The sequence below is a fragment of the Narcine bancroftii genome, chromosome 4 (assembly GCF_036971445.1).
Source record: "Narcine bancroftii isolate sNarBan1 chromosome 4, sNarBan1.hap1, whole genome shotgun sequence".
Lineage (NCBI taxonomy): Eukaryota > Metazoa > Chordata > Chondrichthyes > Torpediniformes > Narcinidae > Narcine > Narcine bancroftii.
The window spans coordinates 207,560,711-207,580,690 of record NC_091472.1 but is presented as its reverse complement, the minus strand read 5'-3'; the positions used below and the strand labels follow the sequence as shown (position 1 = coordinate 207,580,690).

General features: G+C 46.2%; 1 protein-coding gene across 3 annotated transcripts in view; it reads left to right on the top strand.

Moving 5' to 3' along the window:
- Positions 1-19,737, top strand: part of smpd4 (sphingomyelin phosphodiesterase 4) — a 124,977-nt gene extending 105,240 nt beyond the window's left edge. For all 3 annotated transcript variants that reach the window (XM_069933775.1, XM_069933774.1, XM_069933776.1), the window contains 3 exons: positions 12,470-12,601; positions 13,300-13,428; positions 17,472-19,737. In XM_069933775.1, coding sequence (XP_069789876.1) covers positions 12,470-12,601; positions 13,300-13,428; positions 17,472-17,792 — 582 coding nt within the window. In that variant the 3' untranslated portion in view covers positions 17,793-19,737. The remainder of the gene's footprint in view (positions 1-12,469; positions 12,602-13,299; positions 13,429-17,471) is intronic.
- Positions 19,738-19,980: the final 243 nt, after the last annotated feature.

Below are 19,980 nucleotides of genomic sequence, written 5' to 3'. Positions count from 1 at the left end.
CTCCACAGTGATGTCGTTCTCTGGTTCTCCCCCTTCCATGCCCCATGTGTCCTGATGCCTAAACCTCCTTTTCTTGATTACCATTCTCTGGACTCCTCACCCTGCTCCTTAGACCTTTCTAGGTCAGCTCACCCTGGCTTGGCTTTCCAAGTGGTGCTATAACTGGGCTGCAGGACCTGCAGTGAGGTACCTTCATCTTGTGGTTCTCTCTTGGAAGCAGTGAACATAAAAACATAAGAAATAGGAGGAGGAGTCGACCATTTGGCCCATCAAGCCTGTTTCACTATTCAGTGATGTCAGAAATAAAACTTCTCACACATGAGTCTCTTTAAAACTGATGACACGACAAGCTTTATTTACAAGTCTGCAGAGTTGGACTCAACTGGTTTCTCACCAGTTAAGCCCCGATACATACAGTGCATTGATTTTTATACCTTTATTATTTGCCCTTCCCCTTCTTATTAATACTGTTTTAATTGGTTAGTATTACAAAAACATTCTAAGTATAACTGCATTATTAATTATCACGTTCGTTACGTACGCTGTGAACTCTACATTCATTGAATTCTGTTTCTCACACTTCTTATCAATCCTTTGTCTCCTGCATGTCTCTCACTATGACCATGAAAAGATAGGTTTAAAAAAACATATTCAGCAGCTCCTTCTGTCCTTGACTGCTAGTAAACTCTCTGTCCGTTCTGGCTTCCCTGTTTATGATTAATCATCACATTTTAACTTAAGTCTTTTTAACCTAAATTTTCTATATCACAATCCACCCCTTTCTCTCTTTAAAATGTGTTCAATATATGTATAGATATGAATGGGGATTCTAAGCTAGGGAAGAGAAATGTTTTATGATTCATTAATCTCACGCTGAAATAAAAGTCTTACAGGGTCTCCCATCCCCCCTGGTTGCATAGCTTGTTCGACCATGGAAATCACCAGGCTGCGTAGACAGGGAATAATACAGGGCAAAATAAGTAGGAGGAATAAAATACCTCCGATGACCCACAAGAAGGTACGCCACCAGGTTCCTCCAAACCATTTGTCCATCCAATTAAATTGTGGGAAAGGATGCCAGGTTTGAACCGGTACATGGGACAATGTACGAATATTATCAGCGATTTCACGAACGGCTTTTCCATTATCATCAATCTGTAAGCAGCAGTTAGTCAAATTAAGTTTGCCACATACACCTCCTTCCGTGGCTAGGAGATAGTCTAGGGCTAGACGGTTCTGATATATAGCAGAGCGCATTTGACCTTGCTGGGATGCAAGTAATTGCAGGGCTATAGCTGTTTGATTTGTAACAATTTCAAGCACTGCTTGTAAGCGAATTATGCGATTTAACATATATATAGGAGTACGATAACCCCAAGATCCATCTTGAGCCCATGTAGCGGGACCATAATATTGAATTATGCGCTCTGGAGGCCAATCATCTCTCCATTCTCCCAAATGTACCGTGGTAGAGCGGGGTTCACGATGTAATGTATCAAAGACCTTCACGCCTAATTTATGACCGTGATCGTGGGGTAGAAGGAAAAATTCTGGGCGGATTATTCCTAGGAAACAAGTTCCACTCCACTGTGAGGGAAGACGAGTATAAGCTTTATTACCACATACCCAGAATAATCCATTTGGGGATACTCCATACCCCCTTTCCCAAACTCTTTTAAGAACAGGATTTGATTGGTATGGTCCTGTGATGGTGGAAGTGGTACAATTCCAAAACTGAATACTGCTATTAGACAGGGGTAGGCAATTAGTTTTAAAAACAGTGGATAAGAACCAAGTCTGAGGTTTAGGAAACCAAGTGAAAACACCAGGCGAAATGCGAATCCATACAGCCTTGCAGGGACTTTCTCCTACTGGGTATTTGCCGGCTCGTGAGAGACAATAAAAACAAGAGGGGACGTTAGAGAGAGACCAGGTTTCTCTTGATCTCGTTCGGTTAGTTGTCCAAATGCGGGAAATCATGGTCAATGAATTGAGAGGTTCTCCCCACCAAGGCCATTGTTCTGACATCCGTGGACCCCCGCAGACCCAACAATTGGTTACATTAAAAGTTCCTGCAATTTTAGTTGCCAGATCTACAAAAAGGTTATCTCCCCCAATTGCATTACCGAAACTTACATGGTTATTTGGATGGACTCGAACTAAGTCCGGCTGTCTTAAAGGGACAGGCAATCTCGAGTGTGGAGTGTAACTTCTCATTGGAACAGTACGTTGGTGTATGCAAAACCAGAGTCCATCAGGGCATGGTGGGCTTGAGTCACCTTTCCAACCGTTAAGAGGGAAAGGAGTGGTATTAGGAATCTGTATATAATGGCCCATATTATTTCCTTCTTTTTCCACACAAGGGGTATATGGATGTTGGGTGGTATTTTCTGCCCAGCATTTCTCAGGAACTGAGGTATGGGAAATGAAATTACCTTCCTTTCTTCCCCAAATGTGGTCCTGAAACAGGACCACTGTATCTCTGCATTTCTTACATTTCACACCTGATAAAGACATAGGCAAACTAAGAAAAATCAAAGAACATAACAATAACATTGTGAATTAAGTCTTTTTGCGAAATCGTAAGGTAAGAGGTTTTTCTCCAGGAATACAAGTCCAATCTGAGTTCGTATCAGGGTCCTGTGGCGCCTCTACAGGTCCCTTAAATCTGGATGCGTGTGTCCACCCCTTCTCTCTTGTTCGTGCTGCAGCTTCTGTAGTTAAGAGAACTTGGTATGGACCTTCCCACTGGGGCTGGAGTTTTTCAGTCTTCCAGGTCTTGATAAGAATCCAGTCTCCTGGTTCCACTTTGTGTAAAGAAAAGTCTAGAGGCGGTGTTTGTGCCAATAGTCCTCTCTTTCGTAAATCTGTAAGAGAGCGTGACAGTGCCTGTAAATAGTTCCTAACAAATATATCCCCTTCCCCCAAGGTGGGACACCCCTCAACTGTACTCCAGAAGGGAAGCCCAAACATCATTTCATAAGGGGACAGCCCTACATCTTTTCGTGGGGCAGTACGAATTCTCAATAAGGCTAGGGGCAGACACTTTATCCAAGGCATTTTAGTTTCCACCATTAACTTTGTCAATTGGATTTTTAGTGTTCCATTCATACGTTCGACCTTCCCTGAGCTTTGTGGATGCCAAGGGGTATGTAATTTCCAAGAGACCTGTAATGCATCACAAATCAATTGCTGGATTTTTGAAGAAAAATGTGGACCCCTGTCTGAGTCTATAGAATCCATTATACCATATCTGGGGATTATCTGCTCTAGGAGGAGGCGAGCTACTGTAGAGGCTGTAGTATTTATTGTTGGGAAGGCTTCTACCCATCGGGTAAAGTGATCTATTATCACCAACAGATATTTCCATCTTTGAACTTGAGGTAACTCTGTGAAGTCGATCTGGATACGTTGAAAAGGGCGTATGGCTAATGGTTGACCTCCCATGGTCCCTGTCCTCATTATCTTCTTATTAATTTTTGTGCATAGGTAACAATTTTGCACCTCTTGTTGGGCCAAGGTGTAGATTCCTTTACACACATATTCTCGAAGCACTGTGTCACATAAGGCTTGGGTGCCCCAGTGGCTCTGTTGATGCAGGTGTTTTAAAATATTGCGAGTTATTTCTTTATTTAGAACAATTCTTCCATCTGGTGTTTTCCATGTTCCATCAGGTAACTGGCTTGCGCCCAGCTGATCCATGTTCTTTTCTTCCTTAGCAGTGAAAATGGGAGCTGTCTTTATGCCTTGCCTTATTGGGATTAAAGTCAGCAAACGGACTTCTTGTTGCATGGCTGCTCTTTTGGCTTCTTCATCAGCCAGTCTGTTTCCAATTGCTGTCGGGTTATCTCCCCTTTGATGGCTTGGTATGTAGACCACTGCTATTTCTTGGGGTAATGTTAAGGCTTCTAGAGTCAGAGTAATCATCTGTTCGTGTGCCAATTCCTTTCCTCTTGATGTAATTAGACCACGCTCCTTCCAGATCTTACCAAAGGTATGCACTACTCCGTATGCGTATTTGGAATCTGTGTAAATCGTTCCAATTTTCTTTGCCAGTATTCTGAGGGCTCTCTGCAAGGCATATAGTTCACAGGATTGTGCTGACCAGCTTCCGGGTAGTCTCGTGGATTCTACTACTTTCCAAGTATTTCCTTCTATTATAGCATACCCATTTCTTCTCATTCCGTCAACACATCTGGCGGAGCCATCAATGTAGAATTCATATCCTTCTCCCAGCGGAGTATCGCAAAGGTCTTCTCGGGTCTTGGTCTGAAGATCTGTCAACTCGACACAGTCATGCTCCACCTCTTTCTCTGTTTCACTGCCGTATAAAAATTGAGCTGGGTTGCAGCTATTAATTTTTGCAAACTGTAAATCTTCTCCAACCATTAAAATGGTTTCATACTTTAATATGCGAGAATCAGTCAGCCATCGATGGGCAGTTTGTGTTAATAAAACACTCACAGAATGGGAGGTGTACACAGTCATCTTTCCTCCAAAAGTAAGTTTACGTGCTTCCTCTACCAACAGAGCAGCAGCCGCTACTCCCTGGATACACGTCGGCCATCCGCGAGACACTGGGTCCATCATTTTGGAAAGGAAAGCTACTGGGTGTCGCTGACCGCCTTTTTCCTGTGTTAAAACTCCCACAGCTGTTCCTTGGTTATGAGTGACAAATAGCTGGAAGGGCTGTTTTAAAGAGGGCAGAGTGAGCACTGGGGCTCGTGTTAGGCAATGTTTCAAGTCCTCGAACCATCCCTCCTCCTCCTGGGTCCATTTCAATGGATAGTCATTTTCATTTGTCAGTTTATCATACATAAACTTCACCAAAGCTGAGTAGTCCTCTATCCATAACCTAGAGTATCCTAAGAGTCCCAGGAATTGTCTTATTTCCTTCTTATTACGGGGTAAAGGCATTCTAGTGATTCCCGCAATTCGTTCAGGGGTAATCCGTTTCTGTCCTTTACTTATCTGGTGTCCCAGATATATCACAGTTTTCTCAACAAACTGTAACTTGTTTCTGGACACTCGTAGACCCTTTTTCCCCAGATAATTCAAGAGTCTAATGGTCTCTCTCCTCATTTCTTGTTCCTTGGGTCCTGATAATAGTAAATCATCCACATACTGCAATAGTTGGGAATCATCAGATTGTGGATAGTCCATCAGGATTTGTTCTAGCATTTGTCCAAACAGGTTTGGAGATTCAGTGAACCCTTGGGGCAATACAGTCCACCGAAACTGTCTCCGTCTACCTGTCCATGGATTTTCCCATTCAAACGCAAACATATCTCTACTTTCCTCTTCTAACGGACAAGTCCAGAAGGCATCCTTTAAGTCGATAACACTAAACCACTCATGGTCTGGGGGAATCCGACTCATAATAGTATAGGGATTAGGCACCACTGGGTGGCGGGTCTGAACAATAGCATTCAAACTTCTTAGATCCTGAACTAGGCGATAGGATCCATCTGACTTTTTTACTGGGAGTATAGGGGTGTTATAAGGTGACATGCATTCTTCTAATAGTCCGTCTCGTATTAAAGTCTCAATTACCGGCTGTAGCCCTTTTCTCCCTTCCAAAGAAATAGGATACTGACGTTTCCTTACCGGCTGATGACCTGGTATTAATGTGACATGTAAAGGTGGGATGTCCAGACCTCCTCGATTTCCCTCCTTATACCAGACTCTCTCGTCAATCTGCCGTTCATCCTCTTCCTTTAAAGCGCAGAGGTGGACTCGCACTTCTCCGTCCACAGGGAGAGCACCCAAACCTAGGAGAGCCTGTAAGTCCCTTCCTAGGAGGTTAAATCCAGCCGAAGGTAATAACAAGAGGTCTTGTACCCCTTCTCTTTCTTCCAGTTTCACTGTTACTTGGGGAATTATTGATACCATTCTGGGAGCCCCTTCTATCCCAGAAATTGTCAAATTACTTTTTATAGGCTCAGTTCCGATTGGCACAGTTATTACACTACTTCGTTCCGCTCCTGTGTCCACCATAAACACCACCTCTTCTCCCTTGGGACCAATTTTTAGTTTTATCAGGGGTTCCCTCTTATATTTGGTCCCTAACATTTGGAACCCCTGACACCCCTAATCTTCTTCCATAAGTTCGAGGGCACGCAATTCCCTCTTGTATCGGGGGCATTCCCTCTTAAAGTGTCCTTCCTCATTGCAGTAATAGCACTTAACGAACCTCCGGGGTCTTCCCTCTCTTGGATATTTTGGATTGTTTAGAGGAAGGTTTTGTTTTCTTTCCCCTCTGGATTCAGCATTCATCTGTCGGATAGTCTGTACCATAACCTTTGTCGCCTTCTTTTGATCTTCTTCTTCTCTCTGCACATATACTTTTTGTGCCTTTTTTAACAGTTCACTTAGGGGTTTTTCACTCCAGTCCTCCTCCTTTTCTAGTTTCTTTCTAATGTCTTGCCATGATTTGGAAACAAATTCAATTCGAATAAGCTGTTCACCCATTGGTGTACTAGGGTCCACACCAGCATACTGTTGGACATTCTTTCTCACCCTCTCCAAAAAATCAGTAGGGGACTCGTCTTTCCCCTGGTGGTTCCCAAATGCCTTGGTAAAATTGTGACCCTTTGGCCCAGCCTCCCGTATCCCTTTAATTGTCCACTCTCTATATTGTCTCATACTTGCCAATCCCTCGGGTGTTCGTTTGTCCCACCTGGGTTCATTTAAGGGATATTTTTGTTCATGGGGTCTAGGGTCCCCAGGTTGTTCATATTCCCACATGAGGAGGGCAGCCCGTCGAATCATCTGCCTCTCCTGGGGTGAAAATAATGTTCCCATTATTGCCTGCATCTCTTCCCACGTATATGTGTTTGGTCCCAAGAATTGGTCAAGCTGTTCAGCCAGTCCTATAGGATCTTCCAATAACTTTTTCATTTCTTTCTTAAATCCCCGCACCTCTGTACTAGTTAGGGGAACATTCACATATCCCGTTCCCCCTCCCGGTCCTCCCATAGGAACTTCTCTCAGGGGATTTAGGTTTATTGAAAACTTTGATGGTCCTGGACCAGTCTGGGATCTTGTCCAGGGTCGGTTTACCGGTGGAAGTTTAGGGTCCGACTCCCTTAATTCCTCCTTTTTATCCCGGCCCCCTTCGGGGCAATCAGATTCATCACCTTTCCCCTCCGGTAATAAGCTTTCCTCGGGCGCAGTAGGCACCGGGGGAATATAAGGAGGGGGAAGGTTGTCCAGAGGTTCCCATTTCTTTTCTCCTGCCACTCTCAATTTAAAACATTCTGTTAAGGATCCTGGCCAGGGAACCCAACAAAATGCATATGCTGACTCTTCTTGATTCACCTTTGGTCTCGAATTTACATATATGTTTAATGCTTGTCTAACCCAATCCTCATCAGATCCAAATTTCGGCCACCAGACCGAGGAACCTTTGATAGGTTGTTTTGACCAAAGGAGACAATATTGGACCATCTTTTTCTTGTTTTTGTCCCGATATCTTTTACTATCCCAATTTTCAAACATTCTCCCCAAAGGGCTGTCAAGGGGTACTCCCAGGAATTGTCCTGAATTTTCAGACGAGCCCTTAGATTTTGATCCTCCCATTTTCCCACCTAGATCTGTTTATCGTTGCTGAGGACCCTCTCGTTCTGGACCCTACTCCCTTCCTCTCAGACGCCTCGTCGGAGGTGCTGTCCCTCCTTCGGTTACCGCTGAGGTTTTCCTGGGGTTGACCCCTCTCTTCTCGGCACTTCGTCGGAGGTGCTGTCCCTCCTTCGGTTACCGCCGAGGTTTCCCTGGGGTCTATCCTAGAGTCCCGCGACAGGGTCCTCACACAACGACAAAAGATCTATACTTAATCTATTCCGTTAGGTTTTTATCCAAACAGGTGTATCCCGTTACACCTGTTACCCAATCCCCACACCACAATCGTAAGTCGTCACTTACCGGTGTCTTCCCGGGGATTGAACCGTCACCCTTCTCCTCTCCGTCTTGTCGTGTCACCCTGTCCGGATACCACTCGCTCAAGCCGCCCGAAGCAACGAGCAAGGGACTAGGAGCCGCTGAACTCAGCGGGGTGCACCGCCTCCGATGTCCCTCTTCTCGCCTCCCCTCACGGCCGGAGTGTAGATCCCGGACGAGCCCCCATTTGTCAGAAATAAAACTTCTCACACATGAGTCTCTTTAAAACTGATGACACGACAAGCTTTATTTACAAGTCTGCAGAGTTGGACTCAACTGGTTTCTCACCAGTTAAGCCCCGATACATACAGTGCATTGATTTTTATACCTTTATTATTTGCCCTTCCCCTTCTTATTAATACTGTTTTAATTGGTTAGTATTACAAAAACATTCTAAGTATAACTGCATTATTAATTATCACGTTCGTTACGTACGCTGTGAACTCTACATTCATTGAATTCTGTTTCTCACACTTCTTATCAATCCTTTGTCTCCTGCATGTCTCTCACTATGACCATGAAAAGATAGGTTTAAAAAAACATATTCAGCAGCTCCTTCTGTCCTTGACTGCTAGTAAACTCTCTGTCCGTTCTGGCTTCCCTGTTTATGATTAATCATCACATTTTAACTTAAGTCTTTTTAACCTAAATTTTCTATATCACAAGTGAGATCATGGCTGATCTGATCATTGACTCAACTCCACCTACCTGCCTTTGCCCCATATCCATGAATTCCTTTTTTATGTAAAAATCTATCTAACTGAACCTTAAATATGTTTAATGAAGTCGCCTCAACCACTTCCCTGGGTAGAGAATTCCACAGATTCACTCCTCTCTGGGAAAAACAGTTTTTTCTCATCTCTGTACTAAATCTACTCCCCTGAATCTTGAGGCTATGTCCCCTAGTTCTGGTCTCACTGACCAGTGAAAACAATTTTCCTGCTCTATCTTATCATAATTTTATATGTTTCTATAAGGTTGCCTCTCATTCTTCTGAATTCGAGTGAGGATAATACCAAACGATTTAGACTCTCCTCGTAGGTCAACCCCTTCATCTCCGGGATCAACCTGGTGAACCTTCTCTGGACTGCCTCCAAGGCTAGTATATCCTACCTCAAGTCTGGAGACCAGAACTCCACACAGTTCTCCAGATGTGGGTTCGCCAGTATCTTGTACTGTCATGCAGTACCTTGTCATGCAAAATGACCTCCCTCCTCTTGAATTCAATTCCTCTAGCGATGAAGGCCAACATTCCATTTGCCTCTTAATAACCTGTTGTACCTGCAACCTAACTTTTTGCTATTCATGCACAACCACTCCCAAGTCCCTCTGCACAGTAAGCTGTAGTTTTTAACCATTTAAATAATAATCTGCTCTTCTATTTTTCTTACCAAAGTGGATGACCTCCCATTTACTAACGTTGTACTCCATCTGCAGATCTTTGCCCACTTACCCAACTTAACTCGATCCTTCTGCAGCCTCTCCACATCCTCTGTACAATTTGTGTTTCCACTTAGTTTATTATCATCTGCAAACTTGGCCACTCTACACTCTGTCTCCTCTTCCAAATCATCAATGTAAATGATGAACAGCTGTGGACCCAGCACCGACCCCTGCGACACCCCACTCACTACTGTCTGTCAATCAGAAAAACACCCATTTATCCCAACTCTCTGCCTTCTGTCAGTTAACCAATCCTCAATCCTTGCCAATATACTTCCCCCAGTTCCATTCATCTGTACCTTATTGATAAGTCTCTTGTCCTGCACCTTATCAATCACCTTCTGGAAATCCAAATATGCATCATCAACCTGTTTCCCTCTATCTACATCACCCATTATCTCCTCAAAGAACTCCAGCAAGTTTGTCAAACATGACCTGCGCTTTCTGAATCCATGTTGCATCTGTCTGTTGGAATCCCTTCGTTCGAAATGTCTCGCTACTTCATCCTTAATGACAGCTTCAAGCATTTTCCCGACTGCAGACATTAATCTAACTGGCCATTAGTTACCCGTCTTCTGCCTACATCCCTTTTTAAAAAGTGCTGCGACATTTGCTGTCTCCCAATCTGCCGTGACCTGTCCAGAATCCAGAGAATTTTGATAAATTATGACATTTCCCACCATTTCCTTCAGTCCCCTGGGATGCATCCCATCAGGACCAGGGGATTTGTCTGCTTTCAGACCCATTAGTTTGCTCATCACTATCTCTTTTGTAAGCATTATTTTATCGAGGCCCTCACCTCCCTTCACATCTCTAACATTACTCTTTGGCAGGCTGGACGTGTCTTCCCCCGTGAAGACTGACACACAATATCTGTTCAATGCTTTGACCATTTCCTCATCACTCAATATCAATCTCCCTCTATCATCTTCCAAGGGACCTATGTTGACTCTGGTCACCCTCTTCCGTTTTATATATTTATAACATTTTTTGTTATCTGTTTTTATATTTTGTGCTGATTTCCCTTCATAATCCTTCTTCCCTTTCCTTATTTTCTGGTTAGTTGTCCTTTATTGCCTTTTAAAGTTTTCCCAATCCTTCAGTTTCCCACTACTCTTGGCTACTTTGAACATGAGTGTTTAATTTTATAACTTTCCTTTAGTCAGCCTTAGTTAACCAAGGCTGACTCTTCCTGCCCTCATTTTTATATTTTTGTTGAGCCAACTAGTCTGTGCTCCCCGTCCACGCTGACCAATTCCTCCCCCATCCGGCTGTAGACTCCCCTGTTCAAGCGTAGTACACTAGTTTTAGATCTAACTGTTGCACCCTCCATCTGAATGAGAAATTCAGTCGTACTATGATCACTTTTTCCAAGAGGGTCCCTAACTTCTAGATGATTAATTTTACCTATCACTTTGCACAATACTTGATCTAAAATAGCATTCTCCCTTGTTGGTTCCTTAGCTTGCCACTCAAGCTATCACCGACACATTCTATGAAGTCATCCTCCAGACCCCCTTGACCAACTTGATTTTCCCAATCTTTGTGGAAGTTAAAGTTCCCCATGACAACTGCTGTCCCGTTCTTACATGCCTCAGTTCTTCTTCTTTGGCTTGGCTTTGCGGACGAAGATTTATGGAGGGGGGGTAAATGTTCACGTCAGCTGCAGGCTCGTTTGTGGCTGACAATTCCGATGCGGGACAGGCAGACACGGTTGCAGCGGTTGCAGGGGAAAATTGGTTGGTTGGGGTTGGGTGTTGGGTTTTTCCTCCTTTGTCTTTTGTCAGTGAGGTGGGCTCTGCGGTCTTCTTCAAAGGAGGTTGCTGCCCGCCGAACTGTGAGGCGCCAAGATGTACGGTTTGAGGCGATATCAGCCCACTGGCAGTGGTCAATGTGGCAGGCACCAAGAGATTTCTTTAGGCAGTCCTTGTACCTCTTCTTTGGTGCACCTCTGTCACGGTGGCCAGTGAAGAGCTCGCCATATAACACGATCTTGGGAAGGCGATGGTCCTCCATTCTGGAGACGTGACCCACCCAGCTACCTCTCGATTAATTGCCTGGGCCACTGGGTTATTGTTATTTGGTGGGCGATAGACAAATCCCACCAGTGATCTTTTTCCTTTTACTATTCTTGATCATTACCCAGATGGACTCAACATTCTACTCCTTCGATCTTGTATCGTCTCTCACTATTGCCCTGATCTCATCCTTGATTAAGAGCACCTCCTCACCTCCTTTACCATCCTGTCTATCTTTCCATACTACCTGATACCCTTGAGTATTTAATTCCCAATCCTGCCCACCTTGCATCCATGTTTATGTGAGGTCACTAAATCATCTGCCTGGGGCCTAACCTGTTTCTAACACCATGGGCTTTCGGATAAAGGGCCCCTTATGCTCATTGTCCTTTTAGAATCTGCATCCTCCATTTCTGACTTTTCTCTGTCCTAACTCTCGCTTTGGGCTCTGTACCACCCTCCTCGTTCTTTCTTTGTCGGCTCCCATCCCCCGCCCCATTAGTTTAAACCTTCCCCAACAGCACTAGCCAACAATCTCCCTCGGACATTGATCCTGATCCTGACCCTGCCCAGATGTCGACCGTCTGGTTTGTACTGGTCCCATCTTCCCCAGAACTGGTTCTAATGCCTCAAGAAAGTGAAGCCCTCCCTCCTGCACCACCGTCCAAGCCACATTTTCATTCTAACAGTGCCAGGGTCTTTGGCCTGTCTTGTTCCCTCTTCAAGTTCATCATGAATATTCAGTGGGGAAGCTTTTAATCATCGTGATTAACTGTATGTCCTTTCTCCTTTGATTAACCAGCACCATCAGTTTCTGCCCTCGTTTGTTGGTAACAGACCAATAGGCTTGTCATTCACAGCCCACAAACACCGACCACTCTGGTCACTGATTGGACGGAATCCAACGGAACTGAGGCAGAGGAGGAAAGTCAAAAGCCTCTCTCACACTGTTGCATCGAATACTTCCAGCTTGGTGGAGTGAATATCCCAAGCAGATTTCCCTTGCTGCTGTGTAGTGGAGCCAAAGGTTGTAGATGTGCTGACTGAAGCCACTGTCTGTCTGCCCGCAGCTCAGCGCACCTCACTTGGCACCCCTAACACTGAGTGAGGGAGCAGCCAGTGACAGGAACAGGAGGGACCAGCTGCCCGACTGCATTCAGGGAGAGAATGGGCTGGTGCTGACCCAGCTTGGCCGATACCAGGTACGTGCACAACCACCAGGGAGCTCAGAGAGGTGCTTGTCGACGTAGGTGGGTCCCCTATGGATTTGGAGGGGGGGAACCTTATGGATTTAGATGGTAGGTGAGTGGGGTTAGGTGGGAGTAAGTGTTCGGCATGGACCAGCAGAGCCAGGTTGGCCTGTTTCTATGCGGTAATGGTTATATGGTTACTGTGAGTGAGGAGCAAGAGCAGGATCCTGGAGGGTGGAGGAGGGGAGGTGAGAACAGCGCAGCGCCCTGCTGCAGGGGTTGTTGGCTCCGGGTGTGCGTAAGAGAGATGTGGCATCACATGGAACCACGGAGATCTCCCAACAATCCCAGCCTCTCCAGAACCTGGAGCAGGTGAACCCCAGGGGTGACCCTGGCCTGAACCAAGGGAGGAGATAGTGGTGGCTTCAGTGCTAGTCAGGAAATCCCAGTGGCCCACAGCTTGGGGCAGGTTGCTGTGATTCACCAGACGTGTTCCTGTAAAGCCTCCCACTGCCAAGGTCCTCAGTTCCAACGGATTCTGACACGGGGAGATGGGGAGTCTGTGACTGCCATACCAGCCTGGGGATGTGGGATCCTCGTTGGCAGCCCCCACCAGGGTGGGCCACTGGAGAATGTGGGTATCCTCTGAGACTTGGGTAACTTGCCGCACGCCGTGGTGCACAGATGCATTGAGTTGATGTCACTTGCAGGTCATAAATGGACTGCGAAGGTTCAATGTGCAGTATCAGGGGGACCCTGAGCTCCAGCCAATTCGCAGCTACGAGAGCAGGCTGCTCGTGCGCCTACTGTACCAGCTCTCGTCTGCCATCAACCTGCGGGTGAGTCACTGGTTCTATCAGCTCCGTCGTGCCCAGTGTGTGAGTGAAGGGCGTTTCCTGCTCCTCAGTGTTTTCTCAATCAATGTTGCAGGTGTCCCACTGGGTGAATGGAGAATGCAACATTTAACCAAATGCAGTCCACTCCCATGCTGAGGAAGGAATGCCTGGTAAATGGTTGGACTGGGATCACCCTTGCCTTCCTGAACCATAGAACACTGCAGCACAGAGTTAGGCCCTGCAGCCCATCTAGTCTGTGTTGAATTGTTGTTTGGTCCAGTCTCATTGACATGTACCTGTCTAAATTTTGCTTAAATGGCAAAATTGAGCCTATATTTACCAGTTCAGATGGAACAAAGTTCCCTTTTAAATATCTAACCTTTCACCCTTAATCCATGACCTCTAGGTCTTGTCTCACCGAACTTCAGTGGAAAATGCCTGCTGCAATTACTCTATACCCTTCACAATTTTAAATACCTCCATCAATTCTCCCTGCAGTCTTGTATGTTCCAGGGAATAAAGTCCTAACTGTTTAACCTCTTGCCCTGCAGCTCGAGTCAAGACCTGGTGCTTTGCACTCTTTCAATCTTGTTAATATCTTTCCTGTAGCCAGGTGACCAAATCTACACACAAAACTCTAAATTTTAGCTTCACCAGTGTCTTTACAACTTCACCATAATATTCCAACTCCTATATTCAAAACTTTTATCTGTATTCCCAGATCCCCCTGTTCTACCGCACTCCTAAGTGCCCGACCATTTACTGTGGATGTCCTTTCTTGGTTTGTCCTTCCAAAACCACCTCACACTTGTCTGCATTAAATTGCATCTGCCATTTTTCAGCCCATTTTTCCAGCTGGTCCAGATCCCTCTGCAAGCTTTGAAAACCTTCCTCACTGTCCACCACGCCTCCAATCTTTGTGTCATCTACCAACTTGCTGATCCAATTTACCACATTATCATCCAGATCATTGATATAGATGACAAACAACAATGGTCCCAACACTGATCCCTGAGACACACCACTAGTCACAGGCCTTCAGTCTGAGAAGCAATTATCCACTACAACTCTCTGGCTTCTCCTGTCCAGCCGGTGTCAAATCCAGTTCATAACTTCATCATGAATACCTAGCGTCTGAACCTTACTGACTAACCTCCCATGTGTGACCTCATCTTTTTCTTTGGCTTGGCTTCACGGATGAAGATTTATGGAGGGGCCTTACTAAAGTCCATGTGGACAACAACCACAGCCTTTCCTTCATCTACTTTCCTGGTAACCTCCTGAAAACTCATTAAGATTGGTCAAACATGACCTATCACACACAAAGCCATGTTGACTATCCCTAATCAGTTTCTGGCTATCCAAATAATTGTATATCCGATCTGTCAGAACAACTTCCAATAATTTACCTACTACTGACGTCAGGCTCACTGGCCTATAATTTCCAGGGTTACTTTTGGAGCCAATGGAACAATATGAGCTACCCTCTAATCCTCCGGCACCTCACCTGTGGCTAAATCGTCTGGGATTACATTCACTCAAATTCAGAAGAATCATAAAATTATGAAAGGAAGAGATAAGATCGAGGCAGGAAAATTGTTTTCACTGGTCAGTGAGACCAGAACTAGGGGACACAGCCTCAAGATTCAGGGAGAAGATTTAAGACTGAGATGAGAAGAACTGTTTTTTCCCAGAGAGGAGTGAATCTGTAGAATTCTCTACCCAGGGAAGTGGTTGAGGTGACTTCATTAAACATATTTAAGATTCCATTAGATAGATTTTTACATAAAAAAGGAATTAAGGGATATGGGAAAAAGGCAGGTGGGTGGAGATGAGCCATCAACAGATCCGCCATGATCTCATTCAGTGGTGTTGCAGGCTCGACGGGCCAGATAGCCGACTCCTGCTCCTATTTCTTGTCATTTTAATTGTTTCTGCCAGAGCCCCCGCAATTTCTACACTCGCTTCCCTCATGGTCCGAGGGAATATCATGTCAGGCCCTGGGGATTTACGCACCTTTATTTGCTTTAAGACAGGAAGCAACTCCTCTTTAATCTGTACAGGTCCCATGACCTCACTGCTTGTTTTCCTTACTTTGCCCAACTCTATGCTTGTTTCTTGAGTGAATACTGATTAAAAAATAACCATTTAAGATTCACCGCCCTATCTCTTTTGGCTCCAGACAAAGCTGACCACCCTGATCTTCAAAGGGACCAATTTTGTACCTTACTATCCTTTTGTTCTTAATATACTTATCAAAGCCCTTAGGATTTTCCTTCACATTGGCTGCCAAAGAAAGCTTTTATCCATCATGATTTCTTTCTTGAGGTTTTTCTTGTATTTTTTTGTACTCCTCATTTGCTTAATGTTGTCTACACCAGTCATACACCTCTCTCTTCTTCCGAATCAGATCCCCAATATCCATCGAAAACCACGGTTCCCCATTGCCTTCTAACCTTGCCTTTAATCCTGATATGAATATACAAATTCTCTTCTCTCAAAATTTCCCGTGAAGGTCCTCCACTTACTTTACACATCCTTGCCCGAAAACAACATCCCAATCCACGCATTCTAGATCCTTTCTTGTTTCCTCAAAATTGCCCCAGACCTATCCTTCTCCATAATTAACTTAAAACTAATGGCATTATGATCACTGAACCCAAAATATTCCCCTACACCTACTTCTGTCACCTGTCCTGTCTCATTCCAATATTGAACTCTCTCTAGTTGGTACCTCTATATATAGATTTAGAAAACTTTCCTGAACACATTTGACAAGCTTCCAGCCGTCCAGCCTTTTTAAAGTATGGGAGTCCCAGTCAATATCTGGAAATTTAAAATCCCCTATGATCACAACCTTGTGTTTCCTGCAGCCGTTTGCTATCTCTCTACAGATTTACTCCTCCAATTCTCGCTGACTGTTGGATGTCTACAATACAACCCATGAGCGTGGTCATCCCTTTCCCATTCCTCAGTAGATGAGCCCCTCGAGTTTGCCTTCCCATCTCGCATGTCAGGATGAAATTCAGTTTGCCTGCACTCCGCCCAACTTTTCCATCTGACCTATATCTTGCTGTAGCCTTGACAACCTTCCTCACTTCCACACTCCACCAACATTTGTGACGTCTTCCGTTTGTGCTGGTGTTAAGAGGATGTTTCTTTGTGGAGCTGGTGCTGTGTGATGGGCCTCAACATAGGTTCAGGTGAGGGAGAGAGTCCTTGAGTTAGGAACCTGTGGGATTCTCTGAACTGTGAAGTTGAATCATGTATTGAGGGCAGAGACTGATGGGTTCTTGATTAGCCAGGGCTTCAAAGATTATGGGGAGAAGGCTAGGCAAATGGCGAGAATGGATGGAATTACAGAGGTTTCTCTGATCTCCTCCCTTGCCAATTAGCCTCTCTCGGCCCAGTGAGGGAAGAAGCATAAGCAGGATCCTACCTTGCCGCCTTTCTCTGAGAGAACACGAGGAACCCCAGAGAGTGAGGCCAGAGCCCTGCTGTCGAGGCAAGAGCCAGGAGGCTGTTGCTGGGGCTGGGGCAGGGAGAGAGCGTGGAGGTACTTCAGCAGCAGGCCTCAGCACGAGTTCTCCTCTCCCTGAGCTGGGCAGGTCAGAGATCAGTATCATTGTGCGATCTAAGTGACCTGCAGCCAGCATTATTGGAACAACAGTTAATCAGTTAGTGCAACGCTGTTGCAGTGCCAGTGACCTAGGTTCAAACCTGACGCTGTCAGGAGTTTGTAATTCTCCCTGTGTCCGCATGGGTTTCCCCTGGGCTCTCCGGTTTCCCTCCTCGTTCCAAAGACGTGTGGGGTTATGTTGTTCACATGGATGTATTTGGACAGCACGGGCTCGTGGGATGGAAGGGCCTGTTACCACGCTGTATCTCTAAATTAAACTGGTTTTGGTGACAAACCTGTGACTTGAGGGAGGTGGTTGTTACATGTCTCATGCCAGAAGGGGCAGGTCAGAGGGGGCTATGGATGGGAAGCTTTTTCCAGGTGTGAAAGGTGTTAAATAAATGGGTCTTTATTCTGCATCCTACAGTTTGCTGACGAGATGGAGAGTGCGTGTCAGCGGACGGACGTGATGGGAAAACTGGCCCGCTACTACCTGAACAACCCAGAGCACGGCCGAAGATCTAGCCCAGTGCCTCACTATGCTCTCCAGAGGCTTCCACACCCCCGGCTCAGCCTGCGCTTCCTGGCCAGCTACCGCACCCTCTTCACACTCTTCCTCTGCATGGTGATGGGAGGCACCCTGGGCCTCGGTCCCCTCAGCTCCGCCGCCCTCATCCTCACACTGTGTCTGCTCTGTGGGATAGTGTGGGCCCTGTGCTCTGATTCAGCAAGGCCCCACCAGGCCTGAACCAGAGCACCCAATAACCAGAGGAGTGAAGGTTTGCTTCACATCAACGCCAAGGTTTTTAACTGAGTTGGAACTGTTCTTACTGCTGCATTTGTAAACGTACACAGACCACTGTTTTTTTTAGAACTATGAACATTACAGCACAGAAACAGGCCCCTCAAGTCTGTGCCAAAACATTTTTTTTGCCTGGTCCCAGTCCACAATCCTCCTTGCCTCTCCCGTCCATGTACCTGTTTCTGACGACGTTCAGTTATCCTAGTTTCAATATTCACTGTCATTTGTGGTGAAGCTTTGTCCCAGAGCCTTCATTTGAGGAGGTTTAGGAGGGTTGTGTTTGAGTGGGGATCTCCTTGCAGACCTCTGCTTTGGTTCCAAGTACAGGCTTTGGTCTCCATTTCACTGAAGTGGATCACAGCTCCTGCCAACAGTTTGTAGGGCCTTGTGAACCTCGGATCCATGCAGGACCAGCTGTTGTCTAAACTCACCCAGGAGATGTCCTGAACTAACACAAAGTGCCGGAGAAGTTCAGCAAGTCAAACGATGTTTGTTTAGATGCTTGTCGGTGTTCTCTCGTACTTTTATGAAGGGCTCAAGGCCAAATCGTCGGTTAACCTTTGCTACATAAAGGACACTCTTTGACCTGCCAAGCTTCTCCATCATTTTGTGCTTTTACAGTGTCTACAAATTTTCGTGATTTACTTCAGGACATTGTTGAACAGACCTGGTGTGGATTCTGCTGTGGTCCCTGAGCAACAGAAGCCAGGCACTGAATGATTCGGATGGTCACCAGCAGAACAAGTCACAGCTTCTGCTGATGCAGAAGGCCACTTGGCCCATCAGTTTTATGCCAGATTCCAAAAAATCCCATTCCTGGTATTGTTCTGTTCCTTGTTCTCACTCATCTCTCCCCATACATCTGGAGACATTTAACCTCTTCCTCCCCCCCCCCCCATGCATGCAAACTCCACACAGACAGTACCTGGGGTTGGTCAGTGAGCTAGCAGTGCTGATCCTGCCAACGAAAACACTGAGGGGATGCCTGAACTGGTTCAGTAAGTGGGCAGGCAGTGCAGTTGTTTCCATGGATCCCGTCACAGGGATGTGCTCTCCACCATAGTCCAGTGGACCTCCTATAGGGGTTAACAATGCAAGGACAATCCTGGCCTGCACCATCGAGCCTTGTCTGCTCTATGCCCGGGGCAGCTCTGATCTGTCACTAGCTCTCAGCAGCCTGAGGCTTGCGGTGAGCCATGGTGATGGACACACTGCCGTTTCATCAGCCTCACTGACCAGTAACCGGGAGGGCCGGTGGAGACTGCTCGGCTGCTGACGTGTCCATGGCAGAACCAATCCCACCTCCTCCCATTGCCCCAACACTACGTCTGCACTGCTGCTGTAACAGGCTTCTCACAGGCGCTACCAGGGAGCTGCTAAACTCGCAGTGTCTCCACTTCCAACTCAAAGGCCAGGGTCCAGCTGGCCTTTGTGCTGGTCCTTGCATTGAATGTCCACAGGTGAAGGTCATCTACCCCCACCCTGCACTGCCACTGGCCTGTGGCACTGAAGGTCCCTGTCTGGCCAAGAAGGTGCGGCCTGCTCCCCATTCCTCGTTGAAGGTGGGGAGTCTACCTGCTATGTGCCTAGTGTGAGCAGGCTGAACCGACAGTCTCCGAGGGTGTGGGGATACCGCTGATTCTGCCTTTACACCACCTGCCACATGCTGCTCCCACTGGCCTTGCCTCCAAACATTTACTGCCACCAGGACACCAGCATTGGCTGCTTGTGTATCCTGTATCCCCCCCCCCCCCCCCCACCCGTGGGTCCCCACCCCATTTTCACATGTGCTCTCTACTCCCTCATGGCTCCACCAAGTGGACTCACGTGGCAGGAACTTGGCAAGCTGCAGGAAGGTGTACTGGAGAAGAAATAAAGAATTATTTTTCCACTTGGGTCTTGGGTGTTTTTGGTCTTGGGTTCAATCGGGTGGGGGGGGGGGGGGGGAGAGAAATCAAAGTTTTCCAAATCAAGTAGTGAGCCGAGAAGTTGCAAAGATTGTGGAGGCTGTTGCTTCTGTACATGGAAGCAGGTGTCTTGTGCCTCATCTCATGGTGAGGTGGTTGTGGTCAGTATGAGTTCAGTTATGAAAGGCATCAATGAGATGAGCAGTAGGTATGTTTCCATTGGTGGG